General features: G+C 44.7%; 1 protein-coding gene across 3 annotated transcripts in view; it reads right to left on the bottom strand.

Annotated features, from left to right (window-relative positions):
* Window positions 1–6,795, bottom strand: part of ALDH1A2 (aldehyde dehydrogenase 1 family member A2) — a 60,797-nt gene extending 54,002 nt beyond the window's left edge. The window contains exon 1 of one of the 3 annotated variants that reach the window (XM_052807268.1): window positions 6,674–6,795. Coding sequence is in view for 2 of the 3 variants with exons in the window: in XM_052807266.1 (XP_052663226.1) it covers window positions 3,258–3,548 (291 nt within the window). In the remaining variant the exon portion in view is untranslated. Of the gene's footprint in view, window positions 1–3,257; window positions 3,781–4,477; window positions 4,581–6,673 lie in introns of those variants that run through there. The other 2 variants (XM_052807267.1, XM_052807266.1) reach the window with 2 other exon arrangements.
* Window positions 6,796–10,740: the final 3,945 nt, after the last annotated feature.

A 10,740-nucleotide genomic window follows, 5' to 3' on the forward strand; every position in this document is an offset into this window, starting at 1 on the left:
TATTTCTGGAGCAGCCCATTCTGGGAGAGTTTCTGGCATAAAGTTGACCTTTGTAGAAGTATGACTTGTTGCCAGGGAGAGAGCTGGATCTCCTTCCTACCTACGTGCTCACTTATGGAGGGAGCATAGCACCACCAACACGTTCCTGACAAGTCTGAGGAGGGCTTGCTGTGCCACAGGGCTGTAGAATAACTTAATTCCATGCAATACTGGAAGATCCCCTGTTCTGCAGATGCAATCCGTCCCCAAATGTTAATGTTAATACTTAGAGAATTAAAGAGTCATCACAATGAAAAGAGCGAGAATCTTGCATGTAGCAGTTTTAGTACTTGCTAGCCACGCAACAAAACTTAACCCTGTGTGCTTGAAAACTCATCGTCATGTCTGGTTCACATCCTGTTCATCAATTCTTATTACACACATCTAAACCACTTTATTTTTCACAGAGACCATGCCAAGGTATTAAAAAGCTGGGAAAAATATTTCTAATGGCTGTTTTTTTTAAGGAAGCATAGGCTGACTCCCAATATTGAAGTCACAATAGATACTGCTGCACATCTTACATAAAAACATGGCATCATGTAATTTTCATCACTAAATATTATCTTTTCTGACCAGTGAAAAACAACATTGCCGCTGTGTGCTACATCAGGTGTACAGATCAGAAGGACTTAACACACGGTTTTCTGCTCACTTCAGTAAACCTACCAGAGAAATATTTCACAAGTTTCAGTAATTCTGCTAAATAATCAAATACATGAAAATTACATGGGTAGTATCTGTTTCATCTATGTTCTTGGAAGGAGCTTTCATAGTAATTCCAAGGATAATCAAGTGTTTTAAAGATTAATGAATAATAACTTTATTTTTTTCCGGTATATATTACAAATCTTTAATAAATCGTGTTTAGGGATTCCTGGCATTTTAGCATATTCTATCCTAACAAAACTGTCTATTTCCCAATTTTAGAATTCCAGAAATGGAATTTAATTGGCAAAACATATTTTAAAATTACTTCACTTAGTTTAAATGTTCACAGGTACCTCTATTTTTCCATAAAGAATTAATGGTTAAGATTTTACATTCAGAGACAGCTGTAATAAAGAGTTCAAGAATTCTGTGTCCTGGTTGGGTATTTAAAATTCTCAGCTAACAAGCAGGAGAGAGGATGCTAGGAACGGTTACAGATGTCTGATTTTACAAGGTTTGGGGTTGGGTTTGGTTTTTGGTTTTTTTGTTTGTTTTTTTTTTTTTTGCCAAAGTGCTTTAGTCTGATGTTATTTATTGTTTATGGAAGTTGTTTGTCATCTACGACATGAAGCGACCATTCCCCCAAAAGAAAGAATCAAGTTACAATCCATTATTTCATTTTTGATTGTTTTTCTTTGTAATAGGTGGGAAAGTGGATCCTGGATAAAAGTCCTGCCCAAGACAAGACTCCAAGCTGAAGACTCCAATTATCTATAAATCACTTGTATTTCCTGTAGAGAAAGAGAAAAAGGAGGGAAAAGCGAGACAGACAGACAGAGACAGAGGATATGCCAAGTGAAATACTCAATACCTGTCCTAAACCAAATTTCTCTCAAAAGCAACCAGGAGTTATCCAATATCTGAAAACCAAGCTTAGAAGAAGCATGCTGCTGTTGTTTTGGGCTTAATATTGAAATAAAATAACTTTCTTTTACTTGTTCCATTAGTATAAAATGTGTAACATCTTACATATTTCTGAGAAGATGGCACTGTATATTCTGAACGATTAGAAGTTACTATCCAGCTTACAGTTCTCACAGATAGGAAGATACGACTGCTGATGACTGTTACCTTTTCCAAAGATTTTTAGAACCAATTCTCTAGTTTTAGAACAGAGAAACACAAGTACACTTACTATGGAAACTGACTGGGATACTACTCTCAAGTATTATCCACTGAACACCCATGAAGCATATTTTACACCGAAACCAGCAATAAACAAAATTCATGCCAAATACTATTTGCACACTATGATTGCTCCCAAAGTGTAACACCGCACAACCCCAAATAACTATATTCCTTATTTATTTAAACTATTTTCAAATAAATTATATGCAAGAAACCGTATGCATCTTTTAATTTGCATATTGCAGTTTGCATTAAACTGTAATGAAATCTAAAATAGTTGACTTCCCTCTGAAACATTCTTCTGGAACATGGAATTGCTGTAACAAATTAGAGGACAAATTAGTTTTGGCACCCACTTAAAAAAGAGAAAAGATGAAAAGCTTTTAAAGTGGTGATACAGAGGAAAAAATTACACTACATTGGCCAAAATGAGTTTCCTATCAGCTTTAAAGCTCCTGAAGTTATATTTCCAGTAGATAAAAACGTTATCACCTTTTTCCAGTGCTGCTATGCTTATTTTCCTATTAAGTTACTCGGTAATTAGAAACAAAGCCTGACACATTGTAATCTGTTTATACAATACATTTGAAACTTCTCCAACAGAAATGAAAACATTCTTTAACTAAAGATGCAAAGATTCAAGACATATAAACGAATTTAAAAATTCAAATTGTATTTACAAACAAATGACTGTTCTTAAAGCCCATTTTAATCAACAAAAACAATTTAGTCCCATAATCTACCACAGAAAACCAGCAGATTTTTCTACATCGACCCAATGGGTTTGTTCTTAACCCTCTCTTTATGAAAATTAGTCTTAAAGGTTAGTAGGAAAAAATACGCCCTCTTGCAATATTGTTCAAGGGTATATTCAAGTATCACGGAAGTTAGTAGAGAGACCTGTTTCAGTGCTGTAACAACCTGGTAGTATTAAGAGCCCTCCAGGAATTGTAAAAGAGTCCCTTGGGCACACAAGGTAATTCAAGAAAGAAAACATTTTTATTTTCTGGTTGAGATATACATGTATGTATGGTAACTTCCTCAGAAGTACATCAAAAGCAACTGAAATATATTCGAGAAGTACTGATTTTGCACTGAAAAGAAAGCCCAACACCTCTGTAGAAAATACTACATTTAAAGAGAAGCGCAAAGCCAGTCCCAGCAGATCTAATTTGCTTTTCTATTATCCTGTGGTTTTTCAGATGATTACAGGGCTAAAAATCCGTTTCCTTTATTACAGACTCAAGGCAGTCCTTTAGTAGTTTTTTTATCTCTACGCTCAAGTTGGGTATGGCAGAATGAAACTGATTTTAAGCAAAATCCCTCCTTTGGAGGGACAGCCATGAATTTCCCTGCCAGAACAAACGAACACAACTTACCTTGGTGTATTTGATTTCAAGGTTGAGAGTGGGAGAAGGCAGCAGATGCAGAGATGCCATCAGAGCTGCAGGATCTGCCTTCACCTCCCCTGGCATCTTGATTTTACTGGAAGTCATAGTCTTGGGGGGTTTTATAGTACCACCGAGCCCCCTGCTCTGACCTGATGTCGTGTTGTGTTTTGGGTTGGTGTCCCCCCCCCCCCCCCCACCTCCAAAGACCAGCGCTGAAGACGTTGCTCTCGTCCTCTGTATATAGGCAGGTGTCAAGCCGGGTCTCTTCTTATTGGACATGGGGGCAGAGGCAGGGGGGCAGGTCCATCCTACCTAGGCCGATAGCGGCACAGCCCCGCTCACTCGCGCGGCGCAGCCGCGGCGCCCCGCCGGGCCACCCCCCCCGGCCCGGGCGCCGGGGAATCCCCCGCCGCCCCGCGGAGGGGACGGAGCTCCCAGGCGCGGGTTGCTGCCTCCCGCCCGAGGAGCGGATCTGGGGAACCCGGTCAGCGCCGGCGGGGGGGGGGGGTGGTGGTCACTAAAACTGTCGTGTTCCCCCTCGTCTCCTCCGGGCCGGGCGGGGGCCGGCGGGGAGGCGCCGCGTCCGGGAGAGGCCGGCCCCGGCCCCGCGCCGCCCCGCCCGGGGCATCCCGCGGGGAGCCCTGGCAGCCCCGGCCCGCCACCGCCTGGGGAGCCCCGGCCGCGGCGGGGAGGGTGCGGGGAGGCTGGGCCGCACTCGGGAAGCCGCGGCGAGGCAGGGAGGAGCGCGGGGGACAGCGACCCGCCAGCGGCATCGCCTCAGAGCGCGGCCCCGGGCGGCCGGCTCCCCCTCGGTCGCGGAGGCGCCGCGCAGCCGGCGGGGCGGGCGGCCCCTCAGGGGTCCCGGGCCGAGGCGCGGTGAGGGCACGGGGCCGCCCCGCAGCGCGGCCGCTGGGGCGAAGCCTCCGCCTCCGGGGCGGCGTGTCCGTCCCCGCTCCCCGGCCATCCACCGCCGCCCGCTACTTTCCCTGCGCGGCCCGCTCTCCCGGCCAGGGGCTCCGCGCAGCACCTGGCGGCTGTCGCTGCCGCCCGCTCCCGCCACCGGGCGCTCTATGCGGGGCGCCCGCCCCCACCGCTCCCCGGACCGCGCCTCGCTTTTATTTTTGCGGCAACTGACATCCAAGTCGTTGCGCGTCCCCGGCGACGGTGACGGCTGCGCGGAAGACACCCCCCGCCGTCGCCGCCCCTACCTGCCGCCCCGGCGGCGCCATCCCCATCCCCGTCCGCCTGCTGCCACCTGCCGGCCGCGCGCCCGCCGCCGCCCGCCGCTACGGCAGGGGGCCCCCGCCGCCCGCGCCTCCTCGCGCCGGGCCGGGCCGGGCCGTGGCGCTCCCCTGGCCTCGCCCCCGCCCCGCGCCTCGCTCCGACGCCCCGCGGCGTCTCCCCCACGACGCGGCCGCCGCGGCTGCTCCCGCCCGCGGCAGCGTTCCTCGGCTCGGTCCCCGCTCTCCAGCAGGCCGGCGGTGCTGGGCGTGCTCCTCGTCCTGCGTCCCTCAGGCCTGCGCTGCCCTAGGGCCGGGAGCGCCCTTCCCCTTGGTCTGGGGGGGGTCTGCCTCCACAGAGGGGGGGTCGTGCTTGTCCAGGGTTTCTCCTTCTCCCTTTGCGTGGGAGCGCTGTACACCTTTCCTCGCTGCCGCTGGCGAGGTCCCGCACCTGGGTCCCTTGGGCTACGGGCTGCGCAGTCCTGCCTTTCCTCCGTCCTGTGCGACAGCCTCCCATCTTGCAGGGTTGGGGGCACTGCCCCTGCGGCCCCTCCCGCCGCTGAGGGTGCGTGGCCGCACGCGCCGCAGCTGCTGCAGGCACGGACAGCCTGCGTGGAAGCCCAGAGGCTTGGGAGTCACGCAGCGAGGGCACCCAGGCGCACCTCTGTTTCCAAATGCCTCTCGGGAAAGAAAGCGATGAGGAGGAGCAGGTGCTCGCTGCCAGGGCAAGTCCTGCAGCTCAGCTGCGGCTTTCTCTTTTCCTGAAGGTTCTTTGCAAAAGGAAGGGGCCTAAAAGGCAGAATAATTTGCTCGAGCAACAGCCACCTGTTCCCAGCTATTATTTTGGGGCACCTCTTAGTGGGAGGCCACGCCATGCAAGAGGTTGAGCGTGCCATACATTGGGCTACTGGGAAGTCAGCAGCCAAGTAGAGCCAGATCCAGTACTTACTGTCTCAAAGTCATCACGTGTACCGCGAGCAACACGTGTACAGCGGACATCTGTCCTAGCTTGCTGGTTCAAACAGCAGGTGGGTTGAGCTTGTGCTCTGGCTGGGCTGACGGACATCAGAAATTTATGGCCAAAGCCTTACACTCTCTCTGGTCAAAACTTCTAGGCAGAAAACATCTGAAGCCCAGACCATTTTTGTTACTTCAGGCAAAAATCAATGAAGTTCTGCTTACTGATGCAAACACTCCCAACATTTTGAAACCGATCAGATGTCATGTTTTGAAGTTATCGCGTTGCAGACAGATAAACAGAGAAAGGACGCCAAAGCTACAGCTGTCCAAAGTTGGCAAAACAAAGCAGCAGGAAATATACCACGTGACCTTTTTATTGACCTAGTCAAGAATAAACAATGGGATCTGGCCATGTCTTGATTTTGTTACAATATCCATTTGTTGATTCCATAGATATTCCTTGCTCCATGTTTTATGAGTTTGCAGACAATTGAAAAGACTGTTCCAGCATTCTCTTAGTGTTTGTACAAGAGCATGGGACAAAGGTTGCTTCTGCACAGACAGGCAGCACAAGATAGAGTGCCATTTAAGTCATTTCAGGGTTAACATACATATTTCTGTAAATTTCCAGCTCAATAATGAAGAAGGAGACTGCAGATTTTGCTTTCTCTCATTTTTCATCTTTTTTTTTTTTTTTTTTTTCCCCTGACAGAGGAAATGGATCCATAATACTGTGCTGTAATGTGACATGCAGAGCTGTCAAACTGTGACACTTGGGATGAGTGAGACTTTTCAACGTCAGAAATTCAATTTTTAATGGCACACTGGCAACACAGACCTAACACTTCATCACAAGAATGACATCTTCTAAAAGCTGTTTTAAAATAAATCAGAGTGGGGATGTGCTCCTTTAAAAAGGGACTGCATTTAAACAAGTTTCGGGAATGAGGAAACTGTGTAACAGTTTCCTTATTAAATCAAGTCAATAAAGCTCAAGAGATTTTGGTGAGAAGGGATTCCAGTGCATGTGGAGATGCAGCTCTCCACATAATCTGGAGCTGCTTAAGCAACCTCCATTAACTAACTACTTGTCATACAAACCACATTCCTCTTACATCTAAAAGCAACTCAGTTTGCAAAAGCACTCGGAGATGACCACATTTAGACTAACTGCTACCTATGCCTCGCTGGCATTCCCCAAGTGGAGAATGGCGCTGCACTTACCACGCTGCAGGCTCCTGGTCGATAGCTAGCCTCAGAGGGCTCCCCAGAAGAACATGTCGGATGTGTGCTGTGCTCTTCCCCACAGCAAGTGACCAACCACGGTTCCTCTTCCACCACCTGGGGAGACAATGATGTAGGCCTTAGTGCCAGGACCACAAGTGGGTTCTCGTCAGGTACAATGGTAGCTTTGCTGAATAGAATTACCAGCAAGGTCTGTAACGCTATGCTGGACACACTGATGAATCCGGCTTGATGAGCTGCTTCAAAGATTCAGCACTACACTGGCTAACTTTATGACAGCAAATTGAGCCACGGCTTCAAATCCTGCAAGTGAATATTTAATGCAATACCTTTGTGGAAGGGATTACTACCCTTATTGCCTTGGACGTTAGGACAATAACTCAGTAATAACAATGAATACAGAAGTAAACCAATTAATTTGTGAAAGAAAAAAGTGAGTCCACCAATTGCCAAGAAGAGAAAGAACAGAAACAATACCCCAGGCTCAGCCCGAGTTCTGTGGTCCCTAAACACCTACGTACGGCAGAGAAACCACTTTTTCTTACTGCAGTCCTGTAGTTTCTGGGGGTTTTTTTGTAAATTGGCAATACTAAATCAACTGGCAATTAAGTCAGACTGGCTTATTTTCTCTCACATGAATGGGTTTTAATTAAACTCCTACTTAGACAGCAAATCAGGAAACAAATATGTTCTGTTTCAGATTGTAATGGCAAAGATATCACTGTCTTCACACTTTGTGAAGAAATGGCTGTCAAAGAAATGAACCACCACCAAGTGACCCTGTCTCTTACTTCAGTGTTAGAATTTAGGCTAGTATATAGCCACGATCAAAATCATTCCTGAAGAGTTTTATTTTTATATTTAGATCAATCCGAATGTATAAGTTGAAGAAATACCTTTGTTTCATTTACAAGCCTCAATTTCTCCACCCACCCCCAGCAACTGGTATTATTTATAGACAAAGACATAGACATTGTTTATGCAAACACCATCTGATGGAAACAGGACCTGTGGTAGCCTAGAGAGGGTGCAAAAGACGGAGCTGTGATGCTGAAGACAATACAGTTGTAATTAAGGCATTCCTGGGTTGCTCAGAGTACCGGTATTTTTCCGCTCTATACTACTGTGTCCCCACTGCCTAAAGGAAGTCATAAAACTAGAGGATTGGGTGAAACTATTCGTATCTCAAATACCTCTTTTGGGCAGAGTAGCTGTACCAAAGCATATACTGATACACCACTGAAACGGACAGTGGCTACAGCAACTCCAACAACACAAAGCTCTTTGTTCTTACTACAAATTTGTGAATATTTCTTATGCTCCTTAGTGAGCTCCAGACACTAAGCACTTTGTCACACACATGAAGGAACTGAATCACGTCATTCTGTCAGATGCTTCCAGTGATTCATTTCAAGATCAACTTCAAAACCTGCCCCAAAATTATTTCAGTCTGACCCATAAGTTCTTTTTTTATATATATTTCTCTCAGCTGTCCCGCTACCATTTAGCAAGGATATCCCTAGTTCCTCATACAAATTCAGCATTGATTGAGAGACCCTACTCCTGTGTACCCTTTGCCTCCTGCCTCCGTAAAGGTCCCTTCCTATTTCTTATGTGCTTTATAAATCACTTTGGGAAGAAAAATAAGGACTGAAAAGAAATTTCCACCAAGTTATTTTTCGGCTCAGCTTTCCACTTACGATATCTGAACTTCATTTTCTGGTATACACAGTAAAAGCTTCAGCCTCAGGTGTCCTATTTTAATTGCCTGCTATTTTCATTACTGACCATGATGGCAGCAAATGCTCTTCAGGAGATACTTGTATTTTAATTTATCTGCAAACATAAATCACACATTATAGCACTTTTTTCCTCTAGGTTAATTGAATCAATTCTCTAAATGTTTCTAAGCCTGATCATTTGAAAAAGGCTCACTGTTTGAAATCTCTTAAGAATTATAGCCCTTGAATCGTGTGCAGGATGGTATCAGTCCTTGCTCCAAAGATATTTTATACATATAAGGTAAAAATATTGTTATACACATAAGCAATATTACCTGTAAAGCAACATTCACAATACTGTGATGATCCTATAATATATTGTTTCAGAAATTTTTCAAATATCCCAGTGAATTGTCTTAATATTATAAATCTTATTAATAATTGTTTAAGAATAAGTCTGGATATATTTTAAGTTCTAAAGAGACAAAAGAAAATCTACTTTTATTTTCCTTATTTCTACATTACCTTTAACATAAAAAATAAAATAAATGCTAATGTCAAGAACAACCGTTTTTATCGCTGAAATTCATGAATGGCTAACGAAGAAAACCTGATTTCACATAATTCTTACTAACAAGGAGTCAAATGGATCAGTTTTCTTACCTGTGATATTGGCCATTTTATGCCCAGTAGAACTTAATTGCTGCTATGGTAAATTCAGTCCTAAATTGAAACTCAAATTTAAGGATTTAAGCAAACCACAAATAATTCAGTGACAGTGATAAAGCAGAATATGCTTGGAAAGACTGTCAGTGTTTGACTCACTTTATAACTGGGTCAGTTTCAAAATTAGTATTATAGTTTAAGTCGACAGTTGAAATGTAACATGTCCCTCACTAGACTGTTGTGCAGAATGCTCGTTTTGCCAGTTATGGAGTGAGCCTGAGGTGCCACTCCTTTAGTCTGAAGACTTCCGAGCTCATCCAGCTTACAGCTCTTCCTCAGCTGGTCACCACCCTGTGCAAGGCGACGCACAGCAACACACAGCCATGGGGTGGTTTAGCCCAGTCTCTGCAAAATAGCACTTGTCTTCTCCTGCAGAGTATACAAGGCAGTGAGTGACAGTGCCTCCGGAGAGTGCTGTAAAGAATGGGTTCCGTTAACTGTGAAGTTATAGGCAATGTGCTCTTGGTTGTAGGAATTCTATTCTGAATTTAGATATATAAAAAAACCTCTCTATTTTGAATTTCTCTTCAGTTTACCTGTTTGAAATTTATTATTTGTATAACGCATCAAGCTTCAAATGGATTGACCTTCTGCTAATGTAGATCACCTAATGAATGGATGCAATTAACTAATTCATATTGGAATATTGCACTTTCCAAATCACATTTATCATCACTAAATGTGTGATCTAGTTTGCAAGTTTAAATTTTTTATTATTACCCTTTAAACTAAAGAAATAAGTCTTATATTTAATTACCTGAACTTACATATTCAATTAATAGCTTCATTACCTTAACGAATATAGATACTGCACAGAAGTAACAAAAGATTGGTGCCTGAGTCTGCTCCTAAGTACACCCTATAAAGGGTCTGCTATGAACCTCAGAACAATTATTTCCATTAAAAAATCTTGACTGGGGAGTTCCAAAGGAACTGGGCCTGGTAAACCAATATTCTTATACAGGAGCCTAAGATAAATTTATCATCTATATTGTTAATACTTAATACGTAAAAGGAATCCCAGAAGCAAAGCTTACGTTTCTGGAAAGACAGAGGATTTAAACATTCAAATATGAATAATTCTGAATGAAAGGGAATTAAAAGAATGAGAAACAGGCAGACTGGCACCTCACATACTAAAGGACAGGGAATGAGTGTTTGGAGCATGGAGGCAAAACAAACAAACACTCTTGTGGGAGAGAGGAGACAAGCACCAGGAACAGCAGCTCTTACAGAAAATACTTCTCCAACAGAGAGTCAAAGCATGGCTGGATGGCATCCTTGGGGGTCCACGTCGAGTGGGAGACAGCTGAAGGTAGGTGGGTTGGCGAGTCACATAGAGGAAACATTGTCACTTTCCTGATGGTAATTAGGTTTTAGAACCATGAATCACCTGTCCTGTATAGCTACATCTATTTGCTTGCCAAACACACTACTTGGCCTGTGTGTTAGTGGAGTCAAACCTGTCACTACCTTTGGCTTTCATGTTAAATCTCTTTTATTAATTAGGTAAGCTCAAATCTCCTGCTCTTCATAACCCTACAAGGTAGCCCTAAGTCTCAGGGTGTCTATTGCTATAGGGAATCTGTGCCCTGGAGA

This window comes from Harpia harpyja, chromosome 14 (genome assembly GCF_026419915.1).
Source record: "Harpia harpyja isolate bHarHar1 chromosome 14, bHarHar1 primary haplotype, whole genome shotgun sequence".
Taxonomy (NCBI): domain Eukaryota; kingdom Metazoa; phylum Chordata; class Aves; order Accipitriformes; family Accipitridae; genus Harpia; species Harpia harpyja.